General features: G+C 55.7%; 1 protein-coding gene across 2 annotated transcripts; it reads right to left on the bottom strand.

Annotated features, from left to right (window-relative positions):
• Positions 1-3360: 3360 nt before the first annotated feature.
• TWF2 (twinfilin actin binding protein 2) lies at positions 3361-27670 on the bottom strand. 2 transcript variants are annotated; one of them, XM_071439847.1, is made up of 10 exons: positions 27504-27670; positions 17428-17505; positions 13519-13697; positions 12090-12185; positions 11242-11346; positions 7428-7460; positions 6068-6193; positions 5824-5974; positions 5298-5419; positions 3361-4747 (listed from the first exon to the last, which is right to left on the bottom strand). In XM_071439847.1, exons 1-10 carry the CDS (start codon positions 27526-27528, stop codon positions 4580-4582), a joined length of 1083 nt encoding a protein of 360 aa, XP_071295948.1. In that variant the 5' UTR covers positions 27529-27670; the 3' UTR covers positions 3361-4579. The 2 variants fall into 2 exon arrangements, with proteins under 2 accessions (XP_071295948.1, XP_071295949.1); XM_071439848.1 differs by lacking the exon at positions 7428-7460.
• Positions 27671-27684: the final 14 nt, after the last annotated feature.

The following is a 27684-nucleotide window of genomic DNA, read 5'->3' as shown; positions in this document are numbered from 1 at the left end:
TTTTATAAAACATTTGACTTTCCCAGCAGTCAAGCTACTTTGAAAAAGCTCTTTGCCAGCCAGCCAAGGGGCTGCTGCTGCCTCTGCCATGTGCAGGTGTTCTGTAGAAGAGAGGATGTGACCTGCCTGGCCTTGCCATGAACCATTTGTGGCCCAAGACTCAATGCATCTGTTATAGAGCTCTTCCCATTATCTTTTAGGTTACATTACTGCATTAACTGGAGACATAAACTAACAAGCCACAGCTCCTCCATCAACCTCTCCCAAGGACTTTGTCCCCAGCACCATGACATGCCAACAATGTCATTGCAAACTCTGGCAACAATCAGGGAACAGCTGTAAGCAATCAGTGTGTGTGGGAGATAACACAACATGTTGACTCACACATGGCCATATTCTGACAGTACCAGGTCACTTGCATTTCTAGTTTTTTTCACTGAAAGCCGTCAGAATTGGCCCAGTCCATTTTACAAACCAGTTCATAAGCCCAGTTTTTCTCCCTAGTTTTTATAACAGCAACTCAGCACTTTGTTCTACCAAGGAGAAGAAATAAGACATAAAAAGGTACCAGCTATCAAAAATCTCCAAAGTTCCTCCAAGTTAATCACAGGAGAGAACCAAACCCCAGGATTCAAAGCTGGCAACCTTTGAAATGACAGGAACACGAATAACCTCGGCACGTGGCAGGCAGTACCTCCACACCTTTAACATCAGCTGTGACAAATTACCTTTAGCACTGCTGTTGGCAAGCAAGAGTGAGAAAGCAGAACCAGGGCACAGCAAGAGGCCAGCAGATGTCCATCACTTAACTGCAAAAGACAAATCCAACGGCACATTGAAAAGATAAATTCTCCCCAATGGAAAGGACAAAGAAAGAAAAAATAAACACATATTGTTTCCCAGCAAATAAAAATTGAATGGGGGGTTGTATAAGTAGGGATAAGTTATGCAAACTTCTGTTTGGTTCCCGGAAAAAATAATAGAGGAAGTAATCAGTAAAATATGTTTAAGGTCAGACAATGGCAGTGGCAGAGTGAGGAAGCAGGAATGCAGCCGTAAAGCCATGGCTAACATTTGTCTGGGCCCAAACAATTCATCTAGTGAAATGTTGCATAGCCCTAAACTCACACCCCCTCCATTTCCCAACCTATTTACACAAAGGAGAAACCCCAGGTGCTACAGGAGCAGCTAAACCATTCCAAGTGCAAGCAGGAGCACGTGTTCCCCATTGCTGGCAGGAGCTGCAGGGGCTTCCCTTCCTACCATGGCATTACTGACCCCCCCAAACCCACAGCTCTGCCATCCCTGATGCTTTGCACCCATTTATTTTGGGACACAGCCCTTGCATTGCACCCCAGCCTGCTGCCAGCAGCTGGGATGGGGGATGTGAGTATGGACTCACCACAAACCACTCTTGCTGGGACACACACTGGCACAAGGCAGCAAAAACCTAACGCAAGGTAGCCCCTGGCCCAGAGCTGCTAGCCCACCACAGCACGGCTGGACTCCTGCTTATTTAGGGCATTCTGTGCCCCAGCCACCCTCCAGCTTGACCCCAAGCCCTCATCATCCTAGGTTAGGTTAGGTTAGGTTAGGTTAGGTTAGACACCCTCCTCCCAACCCTGCACAGTCCCAGGGGGCTGATCCCAGATATCCTTACCCCCCAGGTAAACAGCCTTTCCCTCCCTGCTGCTCCTACCTGCTTCCTGCCATTCCCCAAGCATTGTAGGGAGGGCAAAGACTCATCTTCTTTTCCCACAGGCACCTGAGGTTTCATCCCCAGGTGCCAATTGACTCTTAATTTACATATTCAGCTTACAACCAGGTGTAACTCATTTGCAGCCCCTCTGCTCCAGATCTCAGGGGAGTGGAAGCCAAAGGTGTCAGCTCCTCTGAGATTTTGCCCTTTTCCATGTGGGAATCCCATAAAGAAAAGCATCACAGTCCTATCATTGACTCTGCAGCTCATTTGCTGTGGAGTCCATGAACCTTTGTGTGTGAATCTTAAAAGCCCTGAGCACTCAGGCTGGGTGTGGTGCTCAACCACAGCCCCTTGCAGCTGCCCCTTCTCTTTGAAAGAGGCAGTGCCCTGCTGTCCCCTGCCCTGCCAGGCAAATGCCATGTGCCCTCAGGTGGCACAAGCCACTGCTGGCCAAATGTGGCTTTCCCAAGCATTGCCTCGAACCCCAGGTCTTCTGCAGCAGCAGCAGAGACTTTTAGCTCAAACCTTAAAGAGAAGCTGGGACAGGAAAGGAAAGCATGAGATGGGAAGAGATGGGGGACATGAGATAGGATGTGAGGGGACAGGTGAGAACAGAATAGGAAGGGATGGAAGATGAAGAAAGGGCTGGAGGATAGGAAAGGACATGGAATGGGATGGGGCAAGAGACAGGATGAGATAGGATGGGAAGGGTGCCCAGGCTTTGGGCTGCTCCTGGCCATCTCTCCCATGACCACGGGCCTTTGGCACAGGGGGCTGTCACCTGCAATGGCTGCATGGCAGGGCGTGGGGGCAGTGCATGGGACAGGTGGGAAAAGGGGCACAGCCCTCACTCCCCCTCACTATTTGGGCAAGCCAAAAATTACTGAGCACAGAAGGGGAGGAAGATCTGAAGGAGAAGGGTGACTCAGCTTGTCAAATGACTCTGGTGGCATCAGCCAGGCTTATTAGCATTTATATACAGAGAGAGCTTTCCTGCACTGAGGCTGCTTCCTGCATAGCAGATCTTCCCTCCTTCTCCTCCATGGCAAAAAGAAACTGATCCAGGGCTGGATTTTTTTTTTTTTTTTGCATTAAACCTTTTTTAAAAAACATTTTACAGCTGGCTTTGCAAATCTTCCACCTCATCCTGGGCACAAAGGGTAAAGCCAAGACATGGCAATGCTCTGACCTGGGTGAGGAGCCTAGGACGGAGGCAGATCCCACTGCATTCCCAATTCTTCTCTTGGCTCTGCATCCTCCTGCCTTCCCTCCTCATGGCCAGGCAGGAATTCACTCCAGGCAAGAGAACAGCCCCAGGAGCATCTTCACAACCTGGCAAAATCACCAGCCTTTCCCTTATTAAAATAAGTAAAGCTGGGCTGAGCAGGGATGCTGCCCCCTGCAGCCAGCTCAATCTCTGGGCACTGCTGGAGTGGCTCAGTGTAAAAATCTCTGCCAGGCACTGTGGTTGTGCCAGACCCCTGGATTGTGGATGTCCTTCAAGGTGGTGAGGGCTGCACTCAGCCAGGGCAGGTGGGTTGTGAGAGTTGCTGGCTCCCAGCTCACAATGTCCAAGCAATTTGCTTTGCAGCTCCAGAGCTCACAGCTGCTAAATGCCCAAATATGGGGAACCCAGGGGACCTCCAAAGAGCATCAGACTGTTTTAAAAATACTTTATTCTTTAGAAAATACAGCGTTCAGTACAGTGTGCTCTGCTCCTCCCAGCTTCAACCCCCTGACTCCGCCGAGGCAACATCTGGACGTTCACTGCCACAGCTGGAAAGCAGAGGGCAGGTTTCACTGACCCCTTTGCCATCCTCTCAGGGAGGCAGGTGGCTCTCAAGCCCTTGCTGGTACCCAGCAGCAAGGTGCTCTGCCCCCAGTGCAGCCCAAATCACAGTGCCAGGCTCGGACCGTGGAGTTTATGATGGCCCTTGGTGGCTGGGGACACCCCCAGGGGACACAGGGGCTGTCATGCTCCCCCACACAAGGATTTGGAGTAGCCCACAGGATTACTGAGACATGGGGCTGCCCCAGCCCACAGACCCAGCTGAGAACCTGGGGGTAAGGAAATGGTGGGGGCTGGGGAATGGAGATGGGGGACCAGGGCTCAGGAACCCCCCAGATCCCACCCTAAACTGGGATAGGGCCGAGTCAGGGCTGTAACAGCTCCTTCTGAGGGGGAAAACCTTACTGGAGCAGTTCAAAAAGGAGAAGCAAACATCACCCAAAGGCAGAGTCACCTTTCTCCAGGTCCAGGCTGAGCTCAGGACTCAGTGGGGAACTTCCACCTCCCGCTGCCTGGCTCTCTGCAGGGAGAAGCTCCCATCCCACAGGAAGCAAAGCCCACCCCACAGGGGGTCCTGCCCACACCCTGAGCGGGTGTGGGATCGCTCCAGCCGGGGGCAGAGGGGCCGTGCACACCAAGAGTGGGACAGGGGAACAGAGTCTGGAGGCTGGGGGGGGACAGGGAAAGAAGCATTTTCTCTTTTCAAACAGGAATCCCCAACCCCCTTCCCTTTGCATAGAGCAGCTTTCAGGTGAGTGTGTCCTTCAGTCACCCAGGGGACACCGAGAGCAGTGGCTGTGACCCTGAGGGGGACAGGAGCAAGGCTGGGGACGTGGCTCTGCTGCCCCGGGGCTCGCACAAGGACACGAGGAACAGAACCCGCGACCACCCACCCTGAACCCTGCCCACCACCCTGCCCCCAGGTGCAACAAGCCATCCAGATGTTTAAAAAAGGAATGAAACAGGAAAAAAAAAAAAAAAAAAGGTAAAAAACCAAAAACCAGCTGAGATGGAGGGAAAGATCCCCAGGTCAGCGGAGAGGAGGGCGGGAAGCGCCGCAGGGATGGTGTCCGTGCCCGCCCGCGGGTCTAACTGTCCTCGCCGTTCTCGCCCGGGCCCTTGATCAGCCGCTTCTGTCCCCGCTTGCCCACGGGCCCCCGGGGCTTGGCGAAGGCCTGCTTGAAGGCGTGCTGCTTGGGGTGCACCTCCTCGTACAGGAACTCCGCCGTCAGCTCCGCCCCGTCGTCAATCTCGATCTGGGAAACGGAAACGGGCTCAGCAGCTCCCGTGGGGTTGGACACATGTCACAGACATCTTTTGTGAAAAATCCTTTCTTTAGGATTTTTCCTCCTGAGAAGCTGAGAGGTCCCAGGAACAAAATGTAAACAATGGCTATCTGCTGTTGTAGAATGCAACAGGTGCATCTGGGATTGGTCTCATGTTGTTGTTTCTAATTAATGGCCAATCACAGTGAGCTGGCTCTGACAGAGAGTCCGAGCCACAAGCCTTTGCTATCATTCTTTCTTTTGCTATTCTTAGCTAGCCTTCTGATGAAATCCTTTCTTCTATTCTTTTAGTATAGTTTTAATATAATATATATCATAAAATAATAAATCAAGCCTTCTGAAACATGGAGTCAACATTCTCATCTCTTCCCTCATCCTGGGACCCCTGCAAACACAGTCACAGACACCCACTTTGGGGCACCCAGCTCCCTCCCAAGCCCATCAGAGGGGCTGGACCAAAGCTGCAGCACAGCCCCTTGGCAGTGTCCAGCTCCATCACCTCTGGGGGGGTCACTCTCACCTTCTTGGCTATCTCCAAGCAAAACTCCTGCTCCACCGTGTCCAGCAACCGGCTCTTGCAGCTGGAGTAGAGCATGCGCTCCTTGATGCTGCACTTGTACCCGGGCATGGAGTAGATAAAGACTGCAAAAACAGAGCAGGGCTTGTGGCACTGCCCAGGCCCATGGCCAGGGAGCACCAGCTGCATCCCACCCTGCTCCTCCAGCCCAGAGTGCCAGACAACATCCAGCAACAGAGGGTGAGCCACCCCATCCATCTCCCCTCCCAAATCCCCCCTGGTGCCCCCACAACACTGGAGGAAACCAAACCACCACCACCACCAAGTGCTCTGGGGCAGCACCCAGAGACCTGCCCTGCACATGGCACCAAAGGGTTTGCAGCACCCACCACGGGAGGGAACTGACTCGAGGCTCCCTATGCACCATCCCTGTGCCCATCCCTGCCTGCTCTCCATGCAACCAGTGGTCCAGGGAAAACAGGGACTGGCACAGGCTCAAAGCGGCCCTTCCCAGTGCTGAGGCTCTCACCAACAGACTCCAGGTAATCTCCCTCGTGTGAGTGCTTGTAGAGGAAGAAATGGTAGCGAGCAGAGTCCTGGGGGATCCTCTTGGGCAGGTCAGAGATCTCTGTGGGGCTCGTGTGCACCAGGTCAATGGTCTCCCGCTCCAGATCCAGCTTCTGATGGACAGAGGGGACAGGGAGCAGATGGGAGTGAGAGACAGCAGCAGGATGTGGGGAGTGGGGCACAGAGAAGCCATGTGAGGGACCTACCAGCTGGATGTAGTTGATTTTCTTCTGCTTGAGAGCCTGGATGGCTTGCTGGGCATCCAGCTGCAGGGGGAAGGCCAGGCCCTGCAGCGTCTGGTGCTTGCTCTCCACGCTGATCTCCGTCTTCACCTGGGGATGGAGACCACCTCCAGCGTCAGGGCACAGTGAAAAAGGGTGGGGAAGGGAGGAACAGGAAAACCAGCTGGTTCTGCAGCTAAAGGCTTCTCCTCCAAGGAGGTGTCTGACACCTGTCCCACAGGGATCATGGCATTAAACCATGAGAGTCAGCCAGGCTCAGGATGGTGGTGCCTGTCACCATCCCACCTCTCCAGGACATCACCCAGCCCAGCCATGCACCCCCACACCTCCTGCTTCACTCTCAGCAAACACCAGCTCAAAACCAACATTCCCCAGGGAATCCCTGCAGGGATGCTGTGACCAGCACTGGCACACCTCCTCTCTGATCATCTCCAACTGCAACCTGTGGGTGACAGGGGAAGCCCTGGAATAATCACAGCCCTCAGCTGGGCACCCCACCCTCCTCAGTGGGTTGTACTGCAGCAGACAGAGATCCCTCCAACACCAGAGCTGGGGACTGGAGATCCACAGCTCACAAAGATCCTCCCAGCTGCTGTTTTCCCAACCCCTACAAGGCAGAGGCTGCCAGCCATATCCCCAGCAAACCCCCTCGTCCAGGAGACCAAACCCCACTTCAGAGAGGGGAGAGAAAGAGATTGCAGAGACATGAAATGGCTGCAGGAGGCTCCAGGCAGGCCCAGCAGGGTCCCTGGCGGGGCTGGGAGCAGGGCAGACACGGGGGGCACACCATACCTCCTCGGGGTCGGGGTACTCTACCAGCGATGGGCAGCAGCAACAGCCCCCCACCATCTGCCACAGAATACAGGGACACGGGGTCACCCCATGGCAGAGGAGCCCCTCCCACCTCCAGACCCCCTCCCAGGGAAGCATTCCACAACACTATCCCAGTACCCTGCAGTGAGCGTGGGTCCCTTTCCTTTGGGATCAGTTTTGGGGATTTAGGATAGAGTCCAACCTTTATGGTTGTTTTTATATTTTTTTTCTTTCTTCATTTCCCTCCCCCTGATAGAGAAAAGGAAGAGAAGTCAAGGCATGCCAAGAGAAACACAAGAGCTGGAGCTGACATCTCAAAACCACTCGGCAGCACCAAGGTGGGTGCTGTTACAGGCTGCCCTCTGTCACAGCAGCCCCACACAGCCCCACACCCTGGGGACAGGATGGAGCCAGATGCCTGGGGCAGAGCATGCAGGAAAACACTGCCAGGAGGGGGAGAAACCGGGCACCAAGCCAGCAGAGCAGAGCAGAGCAGAGCAGAGCTGCCTACCATCTCAGTGCTCGAGCCTTGGGAGCAGGAATCCTGAGAGAGCGTGGGGAGAGGAGACACACTGTCAATGGCACAGGAGGGGGATGTGACAGCAGAAGGGGAGGGACACACCGATGTGCCAGGAGGAGGGAGCTGCAGCACCCCTGCTGGAGCACAGGCAAGGCTGATCCCAGCCACGTGGGGCAGGGAGAGCAGCAAAAAACAACACAGGAGATGCCAGTGCAGCCCCGAGCCTGGGCATGCAGGGTCTCCAGCAACATCCCTGTGCAGAGCCCATCCCTGACCCATCTCCTCCTGGCTCCCCACTCAGGGTGGCCCCAGTCCAGGGTCTGGAGGAGTTCCAGCACTTGCAGCAACAGCTTTTGGGCTATCCTCCACTAAGGAGCATATATGGAAGGTTTGTGAGGGAAAAAAAATGCCCAGGCCCCTATCCATGCCAAGCATCCTGGAGGATGAGCAGGGTGTTGATGTGCAGCTCTCAGGAAAGGGAAATGATTGCTCAGGTGGGCACCAAGTCCAGCTGACCTCCATCCCCAGGCTGCCCTGGCACCAGCAAGGGCCTGAGGCAAGCACCCCTTCAGGGATTCAGGACAAACACAAGCTCCCCTGGTCCCACCCTGTGGAGAGGTGCAGCACAAGGACATTACAACCTCCAGAACCCCAGCTTTGTCTCCCATAAATGCAGGAAGACCAGGAGAGTTCCAGTGGGACCACAGAGACCTCAGCTCTGACACAAAGCACACTGAAGTCCAAAAACACCAGGAGGTGGAAATTTGTCCCAGCAACATCAACTCCCCCATACACCTCTGCATTTTCTACTCCTTCCCTTTTCAGAAACATTCAAATCTGGCTGCCTGAGCACTCCCCAGGGCACATCCTGGGAGCAGTGCATGGGACAGCTGAGCATGTGCTGCATCCCAGCCTCCCAACCTTGCCAGCAGCAGGCTTGCCTGGAGGTTGTTTTATCCCCTTTTCTTTAGGTGAGGTTTTCTCCTGCTCTTCCCTCCTCCCTGGTGTGGTGCTGACCCTGCCTGAGGAGCATTTCTCTGTTTCATGGCAAGGTCCTCATGGGAGGGTTCTGGTGAAGCACCACCAGCACTGCAGGCAGCTGTGAAGGACACACTGCAATGGCACCCTCACCTTTGTTTCTCCTCAATTCTCCTGCCTTCTCCCCCAGCTCCAAGGCTGCCTTCCTCTGCCCCACAGGCCTGCCAGTGGGATATGCCCAGCTCCCCCTCCACCCCTGCTTCTGATCCTGCACCACTTCTACAAAGACTCCCCAGCCGTGGGTGCTGAGCTCAGTGCCAAGCTCAAAGCTGTTTCTTAGCCCACGGTCTGTGACAACGATCAGCTCAGTAATGCTGGCATTTTCCAGCTAGTAAAAATATACACACATTTATAGCAGTGGCAAATTTCCATGAGCTCCCACCCAGCTATCAGAAAGGGGGTTAACTCATCACATCACCTCTGCCCCTCCAATCCTCAAACCCCAGCCCAAAACCTGCTTTGCCAAGGGCTGGGCAGCTCCCTGGGGGATGTGCAAACCTGAGCCCTTCTGTGCTCAGTGTCAAAGGCCACTCTGCTGCCCTGCAGCCCTCACCCTTTGGGCTGTCCTGCCCTTCCCATCCCCTCTCCACACTCACCTGGTGGCTGGGGAGGAGCCCAGGCAGCTTCTCCTGACCAGAAACACAGCCATGTGTGGGGTGAAGGTTGCAAGTCTGCCCCAGCCACCTTGGAAGGCTGTGGTCAGCAGAGTGACAGGGGAGGGGAGTGGGGCCCAGGGGCAGCTCCAGGTGAGGGGCACAGCAAAGCCCTCATGGGCTGGTGGCTTTTAAAGAAACCATGTCCCTTGTGCCACTTCTGAAATCCTAATGGATTGGCTGGACACAAGGGGCTGCACAGGGCCCTGGAGCCTGCAAGCTGCAGGCAATGAACAAGGCTGGAAGCATCACTGTACCAGGCTGTGACACCAACACAGAGACCCCTCAGCACACCCAGCACGTGGCTGCTTCCCACCTTTAAATCCACAGGCAAAAATATATCCATCTTCATCTGTGTCTCAATGTCAGTGCTCCTCCCTGTGGCCCAGGCTGACACAGGGGACCATGCACCCTTAAAATAACCCCCAACAAACCAGAGAGCAGCAGCACCTCCATCAGGAGCTGCACCTCCCAAAGGCAAGGGTAGGAGGGAAGGAGAATGAGGCAGATCAATGAGCATCACAAGCACCACTTACCCGGGCCATACAGCCCTGTAAGACACACCCAGCAGCCCCCCAAACTACTCAATCCTGCAGCACAGGCCAGACAAGGTGATGGCAGACCACAGAATGAGCTGAGTCAAAAGGGACCCCCAAGGATCATCGAGTCCAGATGTCTCAAGGTGCCAAACAAACCACACAGTCACCATCAGCACCTCTCTCTTCTCCAAACACGGGCATCTCCTTGGATCCTGCAGAACAAATTCTGCCCTCCAGGCTGGGAGCTGGGATAACACCCCTAAGACCCACCTGGTGGGTGGAGAGCACCCCTTGGTGGCATCTCCCAAATGCCCCTTAACTCTGCCACCTGCAGACCTGCTCTGGCAGGTGGAAATCACCCCCAGACTTGCTTTGACAGGCAGAAACCTCCTGCCTCACCTGTGCTATCAATGAATGCCATGGGGCTGATTGGCTTCACACCTCACACAATGTCCTGAGCCACCCCTGAGAGCCACAGCCCCAGCACAGGCAGAGGACAGGGATGCTCCTCTAGAGAGGAAAGCTTTCCATGCATCTGAGGGAAATTCCCCCATCCCAAAACAAAATACTGCTTCCAAGTGGTCTCCCCAACAGTGAGCACACCCCTTTTTCTGCCTCAGTGTGTCACAGCACCACAGAGGCTGTGAAACACCAGCAGGGAGCAATGGTGACACAGCCTTATGTGCCCCCAGCCCTACCTGTGGAAGTGCACCACGTCCACATCCTTTCCAGCACATAAGCCTCAAATACAGGCTAAGATCTGTATTTCTTGGGACACCATCCCTCGTATTTATAGAGAGAAAGGAAGTCTATGGGAGAGGATGCTGCTGCTGCAGTCCAAAGATAAGCCTGAATTCTTCCTGCTTTCCCCATCCTCAAACTCAGCTCTGGCTTTTGCTCCAATACCCACAGGTTACAGACCTGCTTTCAGCCCCAAACCACTTCTGACTGTCAGCAAAACACAGTCCTGAGCTCATGTCCAAGCAAGGGAAAAAAAAAAAAGAGTAGTGTAAATTCCTCTTTATGCCACCAGTCTGACTGTGAGGGTGTTCATCCACCTTGAGAAGGGCAGGAATGGTTTAAATGGCAGAGAGTGAAGTAAAAATGAGCCATCCCTTTTAGCTGGATGCCCACTCCCTGCATCCTCCATGCCTTTGTGCCCAGAGGGCCTCAGGTTCCTCTCCCAGGGCTGTTGGATACCCAGCCCTGATGACACCTACCCCGATGGACACCCACCCTGATGGACAACCTGCTGGACATCTATCCCTGCTGGACACCCACCCCTGCTGGTCACCCTGCTGGACACCCAGCTCTTGCTGGACACCATCCCTGCTGCTGGACACCATCCTGCAGCACACCATCCCTGCTGTTGGACACCATCCTGCTGGACACCATCCTGCTGTTGGACACCATCCCTGCTGTTGGACACCACCTGCAGCACACCCATCCTGCTGTTGGACACCATCCCTGCTGTTGGACACCATCCCAGCTGCTGGACACCATCCCAGCTGTTGGACACCATCCCAGCTGCTGGACACCACCCCAGCTGCTGGACACCACCTGCAGCACACCCACCTCGTTGATGCGGATCTGCTGGAGCTCCTGCTCGGCTGCGGTCAGCGGGGCGGGGGCAGAGCAGGAGGACACGTGCTTCTGGTACCCGCTCAGGGACACGTCCTCCTGCAGACAGGGCACAGGGCAGCTGTCACAGGTGGGCACTGCTGCAGGGCTGGGTGTGGCCCCAGCCTTGAGCTGAGTCTGAGTGACCCAGAGAGTCTCAGGCTCCCTCCTGACCAGCAGGACCAACCTTGAGGCTCTCAGATTCCTCCATGCAAATCCCACCCTCCATTTGTGTTTCCTGACCCCCCTGCCCTTCCCCAGTCACCCATGGCTGTGGCAGTGGGCTCCTCTGGCTGTTTCATGAGGCTCATGAGCATGGAAGTGAGAGGGAAAGGCAGAGCCCATAGCCCAGGAGCAGCAGAGGGACCTTGGAGAAGAGCAGGAACGTTCCCTGGCTTCCACCAGCACCAGAGGCCCCAGCAGGACTGATGGCCCCGGCTGTGCAGCTCCCTCTGCCCATGGAAGGGGAGGAGAAACCTCCATGCAAGGCAGGGGCTAACCCCGGTGTGGAGCAGCTCTGGCTGCTGGAGTGACACTGCCACCACCTGGCACCTCCTCTGCCATTCAGCACAAAGCTCCACATGTCACAGCCTCCCTCCCGCCTCTCCAGCTCCCTGTCACAGACCAGGCCGTGCAGGCAGCAGAGAGCAGCACTGGCCGTGCAGGGAGCAGTGTGGAGGACCAACACCCTGCTCCTCCCTCACCACACACCAGCATCCCACGCCCACCCGCTCACACTGAGCTCTGGGCAGGCTCTGAAGCTCAGGTCAGAGCCCAGGGCTGCCCAGCACCCACCACAGTACCTTCACTGTGCCAAACATCTCGTCCTTTATGTGCCCCCCACCAAACTCCTTCTTCACAGTGGCTCTGGTGGCAGCATAGAGCATCTTCAGCCGGACCTGCCAGGACAGGGGGGCACTGCTGTCACACAGGGGACCAGAGGGGGCCCAGTGCTCACAGCCACCACCCCACCTCAGCCTCTCCTGGCAGCACCCACCGAGTTTCTGGCTGGGTCTGAGTTTTAATGGCAGCAGCCCCAGGTAGGGATCAGCTGGGAAAACCCACCAGCACTATTTCTGGGGCTGCAGCCTTGCCAAGAGCTGCCCACAACCCAACAGTTTATTCCATGCTTTGCTTTCCAGTCCCTGAGCTCCAGAGCACCATTTCCCACCAGCACCTGGGTTAGAGGAGGCACAAATACCACAGACCCACTTAAAAGTGACTTTTGCCTTTGGCACTTCTATTGCATCATTCTGCAAAATGCAGGGAAGAGCTTTGGCAAGTGCTCCTGGGCAGACTGTGCTTCTGCAGTAAGAGCCCCTGTGGTTTGTTGAAAGATATACATATTTAAAAAATATATTATTACATATACACCTGTATATGTACATGTACACATGCACAAATATGCACATGCTTATAAAATTACATATATATCACTTGTATACATATTTTTATATATGTGATGCACTTATATGCACTGGTGCACTTATATACATATTTTTATATATATTTTATATATGTGACCAGTGCATGTATTAATGTGGCAGTAAATCTATCTAGCTTAAAGATTAAAATAAATACATAACAAATAAATATATAGGAATATATATGTATACACATATACATATATATATATGTATACTGTATACATATATCTGTATATGTATACATGTGTATATATATATACACACAAATATGTATATAGTTAACACATCAGTAAATTTCAGCTGTTGTGCTCAACAGGATGGTATTTTCCAAGCTGTACCACTGACATCCTCTAAACCTGCTTCCCCTCCAAGCAGCCCTTTTGTGTCACTCTCCACCAGCTGATTTTGGAGCAAGGCCTGGAGAAGGGCTGGCAGCCACTCTGCAACAGCCTCAAGCAGAGCAGGGCCAGGCTGGAGGCAAATCAGTGCCAGCTCTTGCCAGCAATGGCCAGAGCCATGGTGGGGTGTCTCCATCCTGGCCTCATGGTCCACACCACTCCCCCCTCCACATCCCAGCTCCTCCATCTCCTCACTAGCACTGAAATAGGACAGAGACACAGTCCCAGTGTACCTCTTTGTGTCTTAAAACATTCCCCATCCCCACAGCAGCTCCATTTCTCAACCACCAGGGTGCGAACGCTCCTCCCCAGCCCCAGGGCACCGTCCCCATGGCCAGCACCCCCTGTCCCCGTCCCTCCCCGGGCAGGTCCCTGTCCCCAGGTGGGTGCCAGGGGCTGGGGCTCACCGGGGAGCTGTCGGGGGACCAGGAGATGAAGAGCCACTCGTAGCCCTGGGCGTTCTGGCTGTCCAGGCGGTACAGGACGTAGCAGGGCTGCTGCTCATCCAGCAGGGGCAGCACCAAGGTGTCATAGTCGGTGTCCCAGCGCCGGGACAGCTCCTTGTGGGCTCCCAGCACGAGCTGCTCTGCAAGGAGAACACAGCAGAGGTGGGGTTACACCAAAGCAAGGCTCTTCTCCAGGACCAGGCGGTGGCTCACTAAGGGTTCATGGCAGCTCCCCCACCAACAGTGATGCTGTACTGCAGAAGAACAAAGTGTGACCTCAAGCCACGTGCAGGAGTGTACATTCCCACCAGGAGAGACCAGGGGGCTGTGGCTGCTGTGGAGGGCTGGTTTTCTGCCCCCTGTCAAACATCTCTTCCCTTTCTGTGTTTCCCACAGCAAAGTCTCTCTGGTGATCACCTGTGGCTTCCTTCCCTCCTGCTCCCTCCAGCTCTGCAGTCCCACCCACCCCTCCTCACTCACAAGAGCTCCCCCACCCCATCTGGACAAGCCCTAGGGTCACTAGAACACCTCACCAGGGACACAGAGAACCACCAACATTTTGGGTGCTGAGAAGAGTAACGGTCTCAGCAAAATCCAGGGTGATGAGCCAAAGCTGCTCCCATTGGATTCCCTGTAACTCACAGGGGTCAAAATCAGAGCTGATACCCAAAGCCCATGTCTGTGGGCAGCAGGGATGTCCCACAGTCCCCAGCCTGGAGGGGACCATGCTGCCAGGAGAGCCCCAGCCTCTGGAAACAACCTGTGCACTTCACACACACCTCAGGGCATCATTTTCAGCTGCTACCCCAGGGGCAGTGGGACTGGGAGCCCTGTGAGCCGGGCACTGCTCAGCTGGGATTCAAACACTGGTGCAGGCATCCTACAGACATGAATCCACACCCTGGCAAGGGTCAAGTCAAGCTTTGGGATGGCTGGGTGGAAAAGTGGGGGTGCTGGGGATACCAGCATAGGTTGCTGGAAAACAGCCTGTATTTCTACTCCATTTGTAGCTGCAGAAAGGTCTGGGGGGAGATTACAGGACTCAGAACAAGATGTAGGAAATTCTGGAGGTGCCAAAGCAAAATGTTTTGGGGCTTTGGGCAATTAGCACTTGAGGCCATGCCCTGCCAGGACCTCTGCCCACTGGGAGCCAGGGAGCCCCTTGGCTGGGGCACAACCCTCTCCCTCCCAACCCATTCAGCTCAGCAGCTCCAGATCTCACAGCAGGAAAGCTTTTAAGGAAAACAGTTGAGGAATGAAGGGTTTGGGGGGGAATTACCCACCCAGGCAGGCCATCCCCTGTGACAGCAGTGCCTCCCCTGCCCTGCCCTGGCATCTGCCACCACTACTCAATGCAGTTACTGGTGCATGGGTGGCACAAGTTGCTGGTTCAGTAACAAGGACAGCAGAGAACAAGGTGCTTGAAATACTTTACCTTTTCCAAAACTACCTGTTTGGAGAAAGGGAAGCACAAAAACCTCAGTGTACTCCTAAAATAAACACAAAGCTCTGCGAATGGATTTGTGCATCACAAAGAAGAAACTGCAGGGATTTCGCAGGGCCAAACCCACTGGCAGCTGGAGGGTATCTCTGTCTGCAAAACAAACCAACACCTCACTCTCAGAGCAATCAGTGCTGAGTCACCCCGGGCTATTCCCGGGCTGTGACTCAGCCCGACCCCGCCGTGCTGCTGGGAGCTGGCAGCGCTCACCTTTCCCCCGAGCTCTTTGCAGTTTGCTCAACCCATTCAGGGACAAATTTTATTCCTTGGGCAGTGTCAGAAAGGGGAAACTCAGAGCAGACTCCCTTCAGGAGGGTTACACAGCACTGGCTGTGTCAGGCTCTGTTTGTCCCAGGGGCTGCTGCTGGAAAAGCAGAGCTGGGAGCGTTTCTGGCCCTCAGGTGCCCCCAGCACTCCCTGCCCTGCTCTGAAATGCCTCTACAACCCTGCCTGCAGCTCTGGTGGGTGCCAATCTGCAAAACTCAGGGTACACCATCACCTGTGAGTAAAGAAATGCATCCAACAGGGAAGTCCACAAAGCCAATCTTGTCCCAAATCCTGCTGGCAGTGAGGAGCAGAGCATCATCTAAAAACAGCAGGAGCACAAGCTGCTCTCACAGCAGGAAACTGCTGCTGAGCCTTGGTGCACATCCTGCTCCCCTACTCCCTCCTCCATCCAATCTCAGCTCTTGCCAGTAGCCCTCCAAAGGAAAAACAACCTCTCCAATTGCTCCCAAAGGGTCACTCAGCCTTGGAGCTGCCTGGACACAGAGCATCTGCCATAAGGCTCCTTGCATCATCTTCCTCTCCTTCTACTCACTCTTGCCTGCTCCAAAATGCCCCAAGACAAATTCTCCACAGGGCAAAAGGTGCTGCAGCCATCCAGCAGAGAGGGAGGCTCCCCTTCCACATCCCCTGTGCAGGCAGGGCAGCTGGCATGTCCTCCCCAGGCTGCTCTGGACACCTCCCTTCCAGGGTGAGCATCTGTCTGTCTGTCTGTCTGTCTGTGACATCTGCCTGGCCACTCTGAGTGCCCAAGGGTCCTTCTCTGCTGGGTACCAGCAGGCTGGTGTCCCCTGTGTGACAGCACAGTGCTGGCCCTGCTGCTGGCAATGCACAGATAAAACCATCCCTTTCAGCCACAGCAGAGATGGTGGGAAATGTTTTCCATTGGTGATAAAAAGTCTCCCTCACTGGCATCAGCAGCCACAACCCAAAACCAGCAGAACAAGCCCTGAGCATCCCAAGTCCAGGCTTAGGGACAGGCATGACTTATCCTAATACAAACCTGACTCCCACTTTAGAAAAGCAAAAGAAGCTGAGAGCACAAAATTGTTGTCAAAGACACTCCAGAGAAACAATGTGGATGTTTCACCCCCCAACAGTGGGGACCTTGCCAAGGCCAAAGCCAACACTGCTGGGCCCTGCTGCTGCAGTTCCATGGATGTGTCCCATGCATTTCCAGTCATGCTGCTCTTCTGAACAGGACGTTGTGGCCTCTCCAAAGGTCAGGTGGGCTCCTTATGACCACAGGCTCCTTACAACCACATCCACCTCGGTTTTTGCTCTGGTGGCCCACCCAGGGGAGGTGGTGACAGCAGCTTGGCAGGGCAGTAATGTCCCTGCTGCTGCTGGAGAAACAAGTCATTCATATGCAATTGTATGAGGCTGAGGTGATGGAAAACCTACACCAGGGCAGCTCCCGCCCCTGGGACATGCAATCAGTGCTCAGCTCTGCTCACTTGCTTGACACATGCAAAGGGCACCAAAGGAGCCATTCCATGGGACAAACACGGGTGAGGTTTGTGCCAGCCTGTATCCTGGGCTAGGGGCAGCCCTGGGATGGGATGGGATGGGATGGGATGGGATGGGATGGGATGGGATGGGATGGGTCTCAGTCTGGCATTCCTCACAGGATGCCACTGCAGTCCTTGAGCCACCAGCACCCCCCTGCCCATCTCCTTGCCAGCTGTGGGATGGCACATCCCAGGAAGAAGATCCCTGTGCATCACCCCCAACAAAGGTCCCAGGCTCCCTGCAGCAGCCTGCCACGGGGATCCCATAATAAAACATGACACAGCAGCAGCAAAAGCCCCCACAGAGCACCGACCCCAGGCTGGTATTGCTCTGCTGGCAAAGTCACTGCTCCCCCCTGGAGCTGGCCTGGGGCTCCAAGAGCTGCTCAGCAGCACAGCCAAAGTTTGGGCTTGCATTTCAGGTCTGGGTTGCCACATGCCCAGAAGCCCCAGCAGCATTTTCCTTGAGGTTTACAAGAACACAAGCTGGCACCGCAGTGGTGAGGAAGAAAGGAGGAGAGGAACCAGAGAACAGACAGAGTGTAAATCAAAGCACTTAAAAATGGGACTTACCGTCCTCAATGATGACCTTGATGAGCCGAACTGAACCATTTCGGGCTTTGGCAAAAAAGTCCCTCAATTCTGTGGTGGCTGAAAGAACCAAAAACATCGTGATCAGATTCAGCAATCAAAGCAGGTGCTGGGTTGCTTAGTGACTGACCAGAAAGGGGACCAACTTGGCAGGACAGAAATTTTAAACTTAAAAAAAATAATAATTAAATCTCTGGTGCCAAAAAAATTCTAATAAAAAATAACAACAACAGAAAACCCCAAAAGCTGGGAGAGAAGTGCCGCGTCTCCCTGCGGCGCCAGAGTTAAATAGCAGCTGGGAGGGAGCACATGTGACCCAGAGAACCTGATACTTGGCCTGGGTGAACATAATCACCCAAATTTAGACGGTGGCTTGGCCAGTGCAGGCAGGGAGAGCTCAAGTGACAAGTTGATTGGCTTTACAGAGCGGCAGGGGTGGCTGCAGGGTGTCCTGGCGGGCTGTGGTGCCCTGGCAGGCTGGTGACACACGGCAGGATGCTGCTCCCAGCGGCTGGGAACCAGCACAGCTCCAAACTGGACATGCTGGTTTGAAGCTGAGCCCGTGGGGAAGGGAAAGGAACAGCCCCAGGGTTCTGCTCTGGAGCTGGCAGGGTCTGGATTGCAGAAGGCTTTTGGGAGGAGTTTTGGGGAGCACTCCTCCTCACCCCACTCCCTGAGCACCAGGCAATGGCAACCAACCCTCAGCATCCTACCAGGAGGCAGCTGGAGGCACGGGACAGGGAAGGAGCAGCCTCCAGCCAGCACTGGAGGCTTCATCTGCCCTCCCTGAAGCATCACTGGCACAGAGCTCCCCGTGCCACCCAGGACATGCTCTGTGTGAAAGCAAAGCCCAGGAGATGTGGCTTGAGGGGCCAGCCCCCCAACAAGGATCATCTCCTGGCCTGGCTTCCCCTAAAGCCACCCAAGCCCTTTCCTGGATGCAGCCGTGCAGCAAAGGGGGCCCTGTGACTTCAAAAGCTGCTGTGGTTTTAGAATACTCAAGAAAATGATGTTGCAAAGATCAGAGACCTGGGCAGACACCCCTTAGCCCGGACCAGGACCTGGGCTTGGAATCTCCATCAGCAGCCCCTCCATTCCTGGGGCTTTGCTGTGCCAGCAGCAGGGAGGAGCCTGGAGCCCGAGAGCACCCACAGCTAAGGCACATGGCAGAGGAAACCATCCCTACAAGGGCCATATCCATCCCCTGCAGTCCCTCCAGCACTGGGTGCCACCCTTGGCACAGCCCCAGAGGAGCCCCAATGTCACCAGCACTGCTCAAGGGACACGAGCAGCCACTGACCGTCACTGAGTGCTGCCCTCAGTCCCTGCAGGCAGACCCTGGGCTGGGGCACTGCCAGAGCTCCCAGGGCACTCCTGCCTGTCCCCACAGTGACAGCTCTGTGATGCTCACAGCTCACAGCCTGCCCTGATCAGGGGGTGCTGAATCCTCCTCCCACGAGAGGAGAGGCACAGGCCAGGGAGAGCTCCCAGCTGGCTCCCTGCAGGCAGCAGCTCCCATACAGGCTCAGAGATGCCATCCTGACAGGAGCCTGCAGGGATGGGCACACAGACACCCCAGCAAAGGCATGTCACTCCTTAATGGCATGTCAGGGGACAAACAGAAGGTTTGCTGGTGTAATCCCACCAGAAGCAGGCTCCCTCCAGCAGCATCAGGGCATGTAGCTCTCCCAGTTCTCAGGGCAGACATTCACCCTCTCCCCGTGCCAGCTGGGAGCTCAGCCTGCTCCTGCTGTGCCCAACCAAGGATATTCTGGTATTTTCAGCCCCTTTCCCTGGTGAGAGTGGCAGTTTCCTTCTGGCAGCATCTGTGGTTATTGCACACACACAAGGCGGAAGAGGAAAAGAAAAAAACATTTAAACACCCAGGAAACCTCATGCAGGAGACAAAACTCATAATAAGCACCAAGTTTCACCAACTCCTATTACACTGCAAAACTATGAGAGAACAACATCACTCTTGGATGTTTCCACAGCATCAACTTCAGGGATGAAATAGGAGAGCTCTACAGCGCTGACCAGCTTGCAAATCCCTCCAGTGTGACCCCATCCTTCCCAGAACCCAAAGGCAGGTGGGGGGTCTGGAAAATCAGGAGTCTGGGCAAATGCAACCCTGCAGCCCACTTGGAAATGCTAGGAGTGCCCTGCAGATTGACAGCCAGGATGACTGGCAGGTGAGTGGCTGACAATGACAGCCAAGCACTGGGGGCTGTGTAGGTACCCAGGGGTTGAAGGGGGTGAGGAAAAGCCTGGATGCTGCCCGAGAAGCCAAGAGCACCACAGGAAATACCACAAGATCTTCCAAGGAGGGAGAATATTTCCAGAGGAGACAGCAGCAAAGCTTTCAAAATAACCTCAGAGGGGGCTTGCAAGATTTAATTCTGCTGTTTCTTGGGTTTTTTTAAGCAATTTTCATTTACATAAAAACCAGCATGTCTCCAACGTCCCCTTCTGCCTCTCACAACGCAGAGCCAAGAGCCAGTGAGGAGGGAGAGGAATAAACCAGGGAAGGTTTGAGCACGAGCTCAGCACTGCTTCATTAGGGCATGATTACCACTTAACTGGCACAGCAGACTTGATGAGATGGCTTGTGTGCCTGAAATATTAATAGAGAAGTCCACAGTTGGCTCTGGAGGAAGAGCTGGAGGAGACCTCACCCTGGAGATGGCGCCTCATGGCATCCCCTGCCAGGAGATCTCCAGGATACAGCTCGAGAGCTGAAAAACCCATGTGTGAGGAAACCATAAAAACCAAGGGAGAAGGAGGAGCAACAGGACTGAAAGGGACCCACACATCCAACTCACCCTCTAGACATGGGTTCCTGGAAAATCCTGGAACAAATAATCCAGAAACAAATCCAAGCCGGGCTACAGCCAGTGTGGATCTGCTGAGGCCAAGATGCATGAGATCCCTCATGCTTCCTCCAGCAGAGCCAGACACCTGTGGGCTTCAGGGGTCTCAGCTCAGCTTCTAAGTGTCTCCAAGTGTCAGATGCCAGCCTGGGGACATGGGGGTGCTGAACCTCCATGGCACAGACACAGAACTGCATGGGTAACTCACTCAGGGAGGGGTCAGAGCTGGGATCGAGCAGGTGTCCTGGGCACCTGGGGTGGGTGCTGCTTTATCCACATCTCCATGAACACTTCTGGCAGCTGCAATAGTGCTTCCTGCAGCTGTAAGGTGGGAAGCTAGAGGAGATGCAAGTGTGCACTGGAGAAAAACTCAGCGTTCTCTCAGGAGACTGGAGAAACGGGCTGGGAAAAAAAGAAATAGGATGAAATTCAATAGGAAGCAAAGTACCATAACTGGAGAAAGGACCAGACAGGGCAGGGTCCAGCAGCTCCAAAGAGAGGTGGGTGACAAGCCAAGTCCAGGTTAGTCACTTCACACTGCTGCAGGCACAGCCATTGGTGAAGGCACAAACAAGAGCATGACCACGTTATCTGGTGCTGACAAGGCTGCAGGCACAGCACCAACAGCACACCCAGCATCGTGCAAGGAGCCAGGCACAGCACACACAGCACCTGGGCCAGAGGGCACAGCGTGCAGGAGCTGCAGCTGGTCAGCCCAGGGAGGAGAAGAAAAACTATGAACAGTTTGTACTGGTTTTCCAGTCAGGAACATCAAGACCCACTGTGGTGTTTGGGAAAACTCACGATGGGGGTGCCCAAACCCTGGGAAGGACACCATGTCTCCATCCCTGCCCCGAAAAATGGATGTTGCTGCTTTGAGGCAGTGTGAGCCCAGAGGCATCTGAGGAACCTTCTGGCCTTTCTACAAGGCAGCCCTGCTGCTGACCCTCATGGCAGACCTGGTGGGCACACACACCCCAGTCCAAAATCTCCTTCAGCCACTGAGTCCTGCAGCTCCTCCCTCTCCCACCTGTTTGTAGGTTGCAGGTGAGCTGTCCCCTGTGCACAAACAGCCTTTAGAAGCCTGATAACAGCAGGTCCCAGGTCCCCTTGTCCCACACAGCCTCCCAGCCCAGTGGCACCTCCATTTGGGGTGGAGGGCTGAGCAGAGCCAGCTGATGGCACCGGGGCACCCAGGCTGGTGTGGCAGCCCACGGTGTGGCAGGGAGCTGGTGGCTGGCCAGCAGTGGCCTTCAGGTGGCCCTGACCCTGCAGGCAAAGTGCCAGAGGAGAACTGGAGCTGTGGGAGGAGGGCAGGACAGTGCCAGCCCTCGGGCAGCACTGAGCAAAAGGTGCATTCAGAGCAAAGCCTGCATTCCCCCAGCTCAGGCAGCAGCAGGGCAGCCAGATCCTTGCACCTCCTGGCAGACAGGCTGCTGGCAGCCAGAGGGCTGCCCTGTGCTGGGATGTGCCCCTTTGGATCAATCCCCAGGAGATTCCAGAGCCTGAAGCATGGCTCTTGTTTAAGCTGCTGAACGATGCTGCTTGTGGGTACCACCGTGCCAAACACTGCCCCAGACTGAGCCTCTTCTGCTGTTTACAGCCCCAGGGAGCCCAGGGGGGCACAGAGGCACTGATGGCACTGGGGGGGCACAACAGAGGCACTGATGGCACTGGAGGGGACAGAGGGGCACTGATGGTACCGGGGAGGGCACAGGGGCACTGATGACACCAGAGGGGCATGGAGGCACTGATGGCACCAGAGGGGCAGAGAGGCACTGATGGCACTGGAGGGGACAGAGGAGCACTGATGACACTGGAGGGACACAGAGGCACTGATGGCACCAGGGGGGCACAGAGGCACTGATGGCACTGGAGAGGCACAGAGGCACTGATGGCACTGGAGGGGCACAGAGGCACTGATGGCACTGGAGGGGACAGAGGGGCACTGACGGCACCGGGGAGGGGGCAGAGAGGCACTGATGGCACCGGGGGGGCACAGAGGCACTGATGGCACTGGAGGGGACAGAGGGGCACTGATGACACTGGAGGGACACAGAGGCACTGATGGCACCAGGGGGGCACAGAGGCACTGATGGCACCGGGGGGGCACAGAGGCACTGATGGCACCGGGGGGGCACAGAGGCACTGATGGCACTGGGGGGGCACAGAGGCACTGATGGCACCGGGGGGGCACAGAGGCACTGATGGCACCGGGGGGGCACAGAGGCACTGATGACACCGGAGGGGCACGGAGGCACTGATGGCACTGGGGGGGCACAGAGGCACTGATGGCACCGGGGGGCACAGAGGCACTGATGGCACTGGGGGGGCACAGAGGCACTGATGGCACTGGAGGGGCACAGAGGCACTGATGGCACCAGGGGGGCACAGAGGCACTGATGGCACCGGGGGGGCACAGAGGCACTGATGGCACCGTGCCCACAGCAAGGGTCCCTCTCTCCTGGGGATGCCGGCAGAGCCGCCCGCGCAATCCCCGGGGAAGCACCGCGGGACAGGGATGGAGGTGACAGCCACAGCACCCCCCCTCCTCCAGCCTGTTGCCCACTTGTTGGGGCACAGCAGGTTTTTGCTGGTCTGACCCTTCCCCGTGGCCCCCAGATCAATAATACATGCTCCCTGAAACAGATGCCTCTCCCAGTACACCCGGCCAGCCTGCCCTCCCGGCGGGAAACCCGAGCCCCGGGCCATCAATCTTTCATTCCCCGGACATCTTCTTCAACTCGATGCGACTGCAAGCGGCTGCTTCCCTTTCACTGTCCGGGGCACAGCGTGCCTGGGATGTAACAGGGAAACTCAGCCAAAAATCCAGCCACAAACCCAAGCAAAACTTGTCCAAGTTCCAGGGATGCGTGGCCAGACAGAAGTCAAGATGGTGATGAATAAAACATGGTTATACCTGCATTACCCACACCTTCCCTGCCCAGACAGCCCTGCCCAGCTCCTGCTCTGGGCAGCCAGGAAAGGATACAACTGCAACAGGCACAAAATAGCTTTTGCTGCTGCTAAAATTCCTTCTTTTCAGTCTATCCCAGTGTAACTCCTTTAGGCAGTGCCTGCTCAACTCGCTGCTGCAGAGAGCTTTTCTGCCGATGGACACGGTTGGCCAGTTTAAGCAGTAAGAGGATTTTATTCCTCACCATGGAAAAAATAAATATGTCCTTGCAGGGAATCTTTTCTGAGGAAAAAAGCTACAGATGTCAGAAGAAAATAGAAAGAAGGGAGTGGGGCAGGGGGGGAAAGGGAGCAAGAGAGGAGACAAGCAAAGCTTCAAAGCTTTTCTCCCAATTTTTTGTGGGGCTAGACTGTATTCCTGCAGGATTTCACATGGACAGCTCCTGGTCCTTAGTGCAAATCCCACCCAGAGACTTTCAGCCACCTGCCTGACACCAGACATTTGCTTCTCAACACCTGATTTTCCATGTGTGCCCAGGACCTGTCTTGTCTGCACTTTGCCACCTTGGATTGGAGTTCCTCATCCCTTGCTCCAGGGTAGGCAGCACTCACCCTGCAGGCAGCATCAGCTGGATCCTGGGGCAGAGTGGTGGTGCATGGTCTGTCCTTGCCTGCAGAAGCTGCTGGCTGCTGCTCCTTTCTCCATCCAGCAAAGGCACCAGTGCAGCACTGGTTTGTGCACTGCAGGGGGCAGGCACCCAGGGACAGACCATGGCCACGATCTCATTGCATTTAGGCTCACTGCACACTTTCCAAAGGATTTCCTCCATCCCACCACTGCTTCATTCAAGGGGTTTGACATCTCATTTATCTGGTCTGCCACTGGTGCTGCCCCTCTGGCCATCCTGACGTGCCCCCACTTGGATATGGGCCGTACCTCCCCATCCACCTCCAAGGTGGCCCCAGAAAAGAGATTGGGTCTGGCTCCTCAAAAATATCCTTGCAGCAGCCCAGTGCCCTCTGCTCCCCATGGATAAAAGGGGCCATGGACCAGCCATCCCTTCTCCTTCTCCTCCTTCGCTGATGGCACCTTGTGACATGTCTTTGCTTAGGGGGTACCTCCAGCATTCCAAAGCTGCCCCCCAAATTTGTGCATCCAGGTGCCTCAGAAGCCAGTGCTGCCTCCCAGCACAGCCAGAGGAGAGGGGCTAATGATGTGCTGGATGGACAGAGAAGGTCCTTCTTTCTTCTCACTAGAGAGACAGGAATCTGCCTGCTTTCCACTAAGACTTTGGCAGACCCAACAGCTCCTGGCTCTCACCTTATGCTCTTTTTTTACCCATCTGATAGCATTCCTGCCCATGTGCACCATGGTTATGCTCCTCCTGAAGCAAACATCCACTCCTACCAGATGCATTCCCAAAGCAAGATCCTGGGGCAAAGTGGCAGCTCCCCTGTGGATGGAAGCAAAGGTCCTCCCCTACGCCCAGCTCTTCCCACCTCCCCCAGAAAGAGCAGGTACCAAACTCTATTTTTGGGTTGAAGAAACAAAATGCATTTGATTTCTCTACTTTCTAGATGAAAAAAATACCCTCTAAGAGACTTTTTCTCTCTACCCAGTGGTCTTGAAAGAGATCCCAGAAGCAACTGAAAGCAGATGACCTTCCACCAGCATCAAAGCCCCGGTTCAGCACCGCCTTCCCAAGGTTCTCAGCTCAGGCAGCAAATGCTGTTCCAATCTAATGCTAATGCTACTCAGAGCAAAATAGGGACTGTAAAACCACTCAATGAGTCCTCCCAGCTGTAGCTAAAAAGCAGGTTTCCAGCCCCAGGAAGCCCACAGCACCCTTTGAGAGCTTCCAACCGCCTCCCCAGCCTGGCAGTCTCCATGGCAGCCTGGTTTTCTTGCCAGCACCTTCAAGAGAGCTGCCTGAGATACCTAAAAAAATAATAATTAGCCTCTTGCCCCTGCATGAAAGGCTCAGGCTTGATTGCACTCCCTGACCCCCCAGCTCTCACTGTCAGAGCTTCCTCTTCACCTGTTTCTCCCCAAAAGCTGGGATGACGTGGGAGTGTCTCTGCTCCAGGGGTTCCCCACCACCACGTCACCCTGCCTCACACAGATCTAGCACTGTGTGGAGCAAAATCCCTCCCAGCTTGTCTGCAACCTCCCCTAAGCCAGCTGCAGAACCTGATCATAATTCCCCTGGGAGCAGATGTCTTCCTGAAAATGTGAGAGAAATGGGAATGAAGAAAAAGAAACTGCTGGGTGCACACAAAGATAACGAGGCCCCAGAAACCAGGAAGAAGTGAATAATTCCTCCTCCTAACAAACAAGAGACCTCAGTGCCTCAGCAGAGGGGATGAAAGTAGCAGTGGGATTGCTCTTCCTCATTCGATATGGAATCTGCTCTTTGCTGAGCAAACAGAATAATTCAATCACCATGACTGGGTGGGGCAGACTGAAATATCCCAAACCCACCTCGAAGGGAGGGTTCCCTTAAAGCCTGGGGCACCCCAGTTGTGCATCACAGGTGTTGGAGGGGCAGATTTGCATTCAGAGAGGAAACAGCAGCTTCCCGGAAGAGAGACAGCGCAACAGGGCACGGAGAGAGAGCCCAGAGATGTCCAGGATGCTGTGACAGAGACCACCCAACACAAGCTATTTTCCATAACCACAGGGGGGATTTTACTCCACCCCAGCCCAGGAATCTGCTGCCAGAGCAGTCATCATGTCCATCCCCTCCCTGCACTGCAGCTCCTTGGGGGAAGTGGCGTCCCTTCCCCTTTCCCGCTGACAGGGCACGTCACGTCCCACGGGCAGCCGTGACTCCCAGCACTGGGCACAGCTTGCCAAGCAGTGGGCAACCAAGGTCAGCCAAGGTCAGTGCTCTCAGAGAGAGCCCAGCTGGCACATCTCCCTCCCTGGCAGCTGCAGGGTGCCAGGAAGGACAGCACCAGCAGCACAGGAGCAGCCGGGCACGGCCAGAGAGCAACAGGCAGCAGCCTCCAGGGGCACACAGTGCAACAGGCCCTGCCTGCCCACACCCCATGGACAGCTCTGCAGATGGGGCCAGCACACCCAGAGCTCAGGGGGGTGCAGGGCTCCATCCTGCTGATTTTGAACTTTTTAAATTATTGTTGTATTTTTACAAAATAAGGAAGATTTAATTAGAGCATGTGCTTCAGGATCTCAGTTTAAGCCAGAAGCAATGAACCAGAACCCAAACACATCAACAACCACCAGCTCTCCTGAGCACAAGCATGAGGAACATCTAAGCATCATCACTGGCCACTTCTCAGCTACAGCCCCTCCAGAAGCAACTGGAGGGGAAGGATGTTCTGGAGGAACAAGGATGCTCTTGCCACGAAGGACCAGCAGACACAAATCCCCACCCTGCAGAAAGGTGCTGGCCAGAGGGAGCTGCGAGGCCACTGTCCCAGCTCCCTCCCGGGACACGCTGCGGGCTGGATTCACACCCGACCGCACAGAGCAGGGCTCCAGGGGCAGCTGCTCTCACATCCCTGCTCGCATATTGATTCGCTTACATAAATTATGCAGCACCTCTACTCCTGATTAATATTGCTAATTGAGCTGGCGAGGCGAGGGGCAGGAGGGAAATACCGTGAGGACACACAGTCAGTCATGCACCAAGCACACTCAGAAATGCAGAAGCCGTTGTGTCGGGGTGCTGGCTGGGTCCTGTGGGGAGCGGGCGGAGAAATCGGGAAGCAGGAATTCACTCGGGCTCTCCGCAGCTCCCCCGGGCTAGGGAGCAGCTGGGGCCGAGCATCCCCGTGGGCAAGGGAGCGGTGGCCGGGGCTGCGGCCAGGCAGACGAGCGTGACACATCTGTCCGAGCACGTCGCGGCGGGTGCTGAGCATCAGCCCAGACAAAGGATGCGGGAGAGCCCCGCACCGGCGGCACCCCGGGGTGAGCCCCCTCCCGCACCTCCGGCCGGCACCCAAACGCTCCCTCCGAGCCTGACTCAGTGTCCCCCTCCCCCGCTAACCGCAGGAAACCCGCCTGCGGGGGTTCAACCGAAGAATCGATGGACCCGAATCTTCATCTCATCGCCCCCATCGCCGCCGCTGTCGCGACAGCGCCCGCAGTCCGCCGCGGCGGGGCCGGGGATGCGCGGGGCGCGGCCCCGGGGGTGCCGATGCCGGGGGCGCGGCGGGGCAGCCCGGCCCGGGGCGGGGGCCGAGCGGCGGGGGCAGCCCCCGGGATGGGCCGGGGGGACCCGAGCGCTCGGCGGGGGCGCCGCTCACCGTGGATGCCGGTCTGGTGAGTCATGGCTCCGCTCGGCTCCGCTCCGCTCGGCTCCGCCGCGTCCCGGGCAGGAAACGGCTGGGCAGGCAGCACCGCCCGTTCCGGAGCGCGGGGCCGCTCCGCTCCGCGCCGCCCCGGGGCGGGACCGCGGCCGGGCCGGGAGGAGCCGCACCTGCCCCG

The sequence above is a fragment of the Agelaius tricolor genome, unplaced genomic scaffold (genome assembly GCF_023055355.1).
Source record: "Agelaius tricolor isolate 1412-34295 unplaced genomic scaffold, bAgeTri1.0.p SCAF_14, whole genome shotgun sequence".
NCBI classification, from domain to species: domain Eukaryota; kingdom Metazoa; phylum Chordata; class Aves; order Passeriformes; family Icteridae; genus Agelaius; species Agelaius tricolor.
Note: the sequence above shows the minus strand (reverse complement) of the source record. Positions and strands in the feature narration are given on the sequence as shown.

Excerpts from the sequence above, each read along its gene's own strand:
- TWF2 (XM_071439847.1), bottom strand. The coding sequence starts at position 27,528 with ATGACTCACCAGACCGGCATCCACG. Across the intron at positions 7,461-11,241 it reads AGCAGATCCGCATCAACGAG|GATTCCTGCTCCCAAGGCTC; the intron begins GTGGGTGTGCTG and ends ACGCTCTCTCAG. Across the intron at positions 5,975-6,067 it reads AAATCAACTACATCCAGCTG|AAGCTGGATCTGGAGCGGGA; the intron begins GTAGGTCCCTCA and ends TCTGTCCATCAG.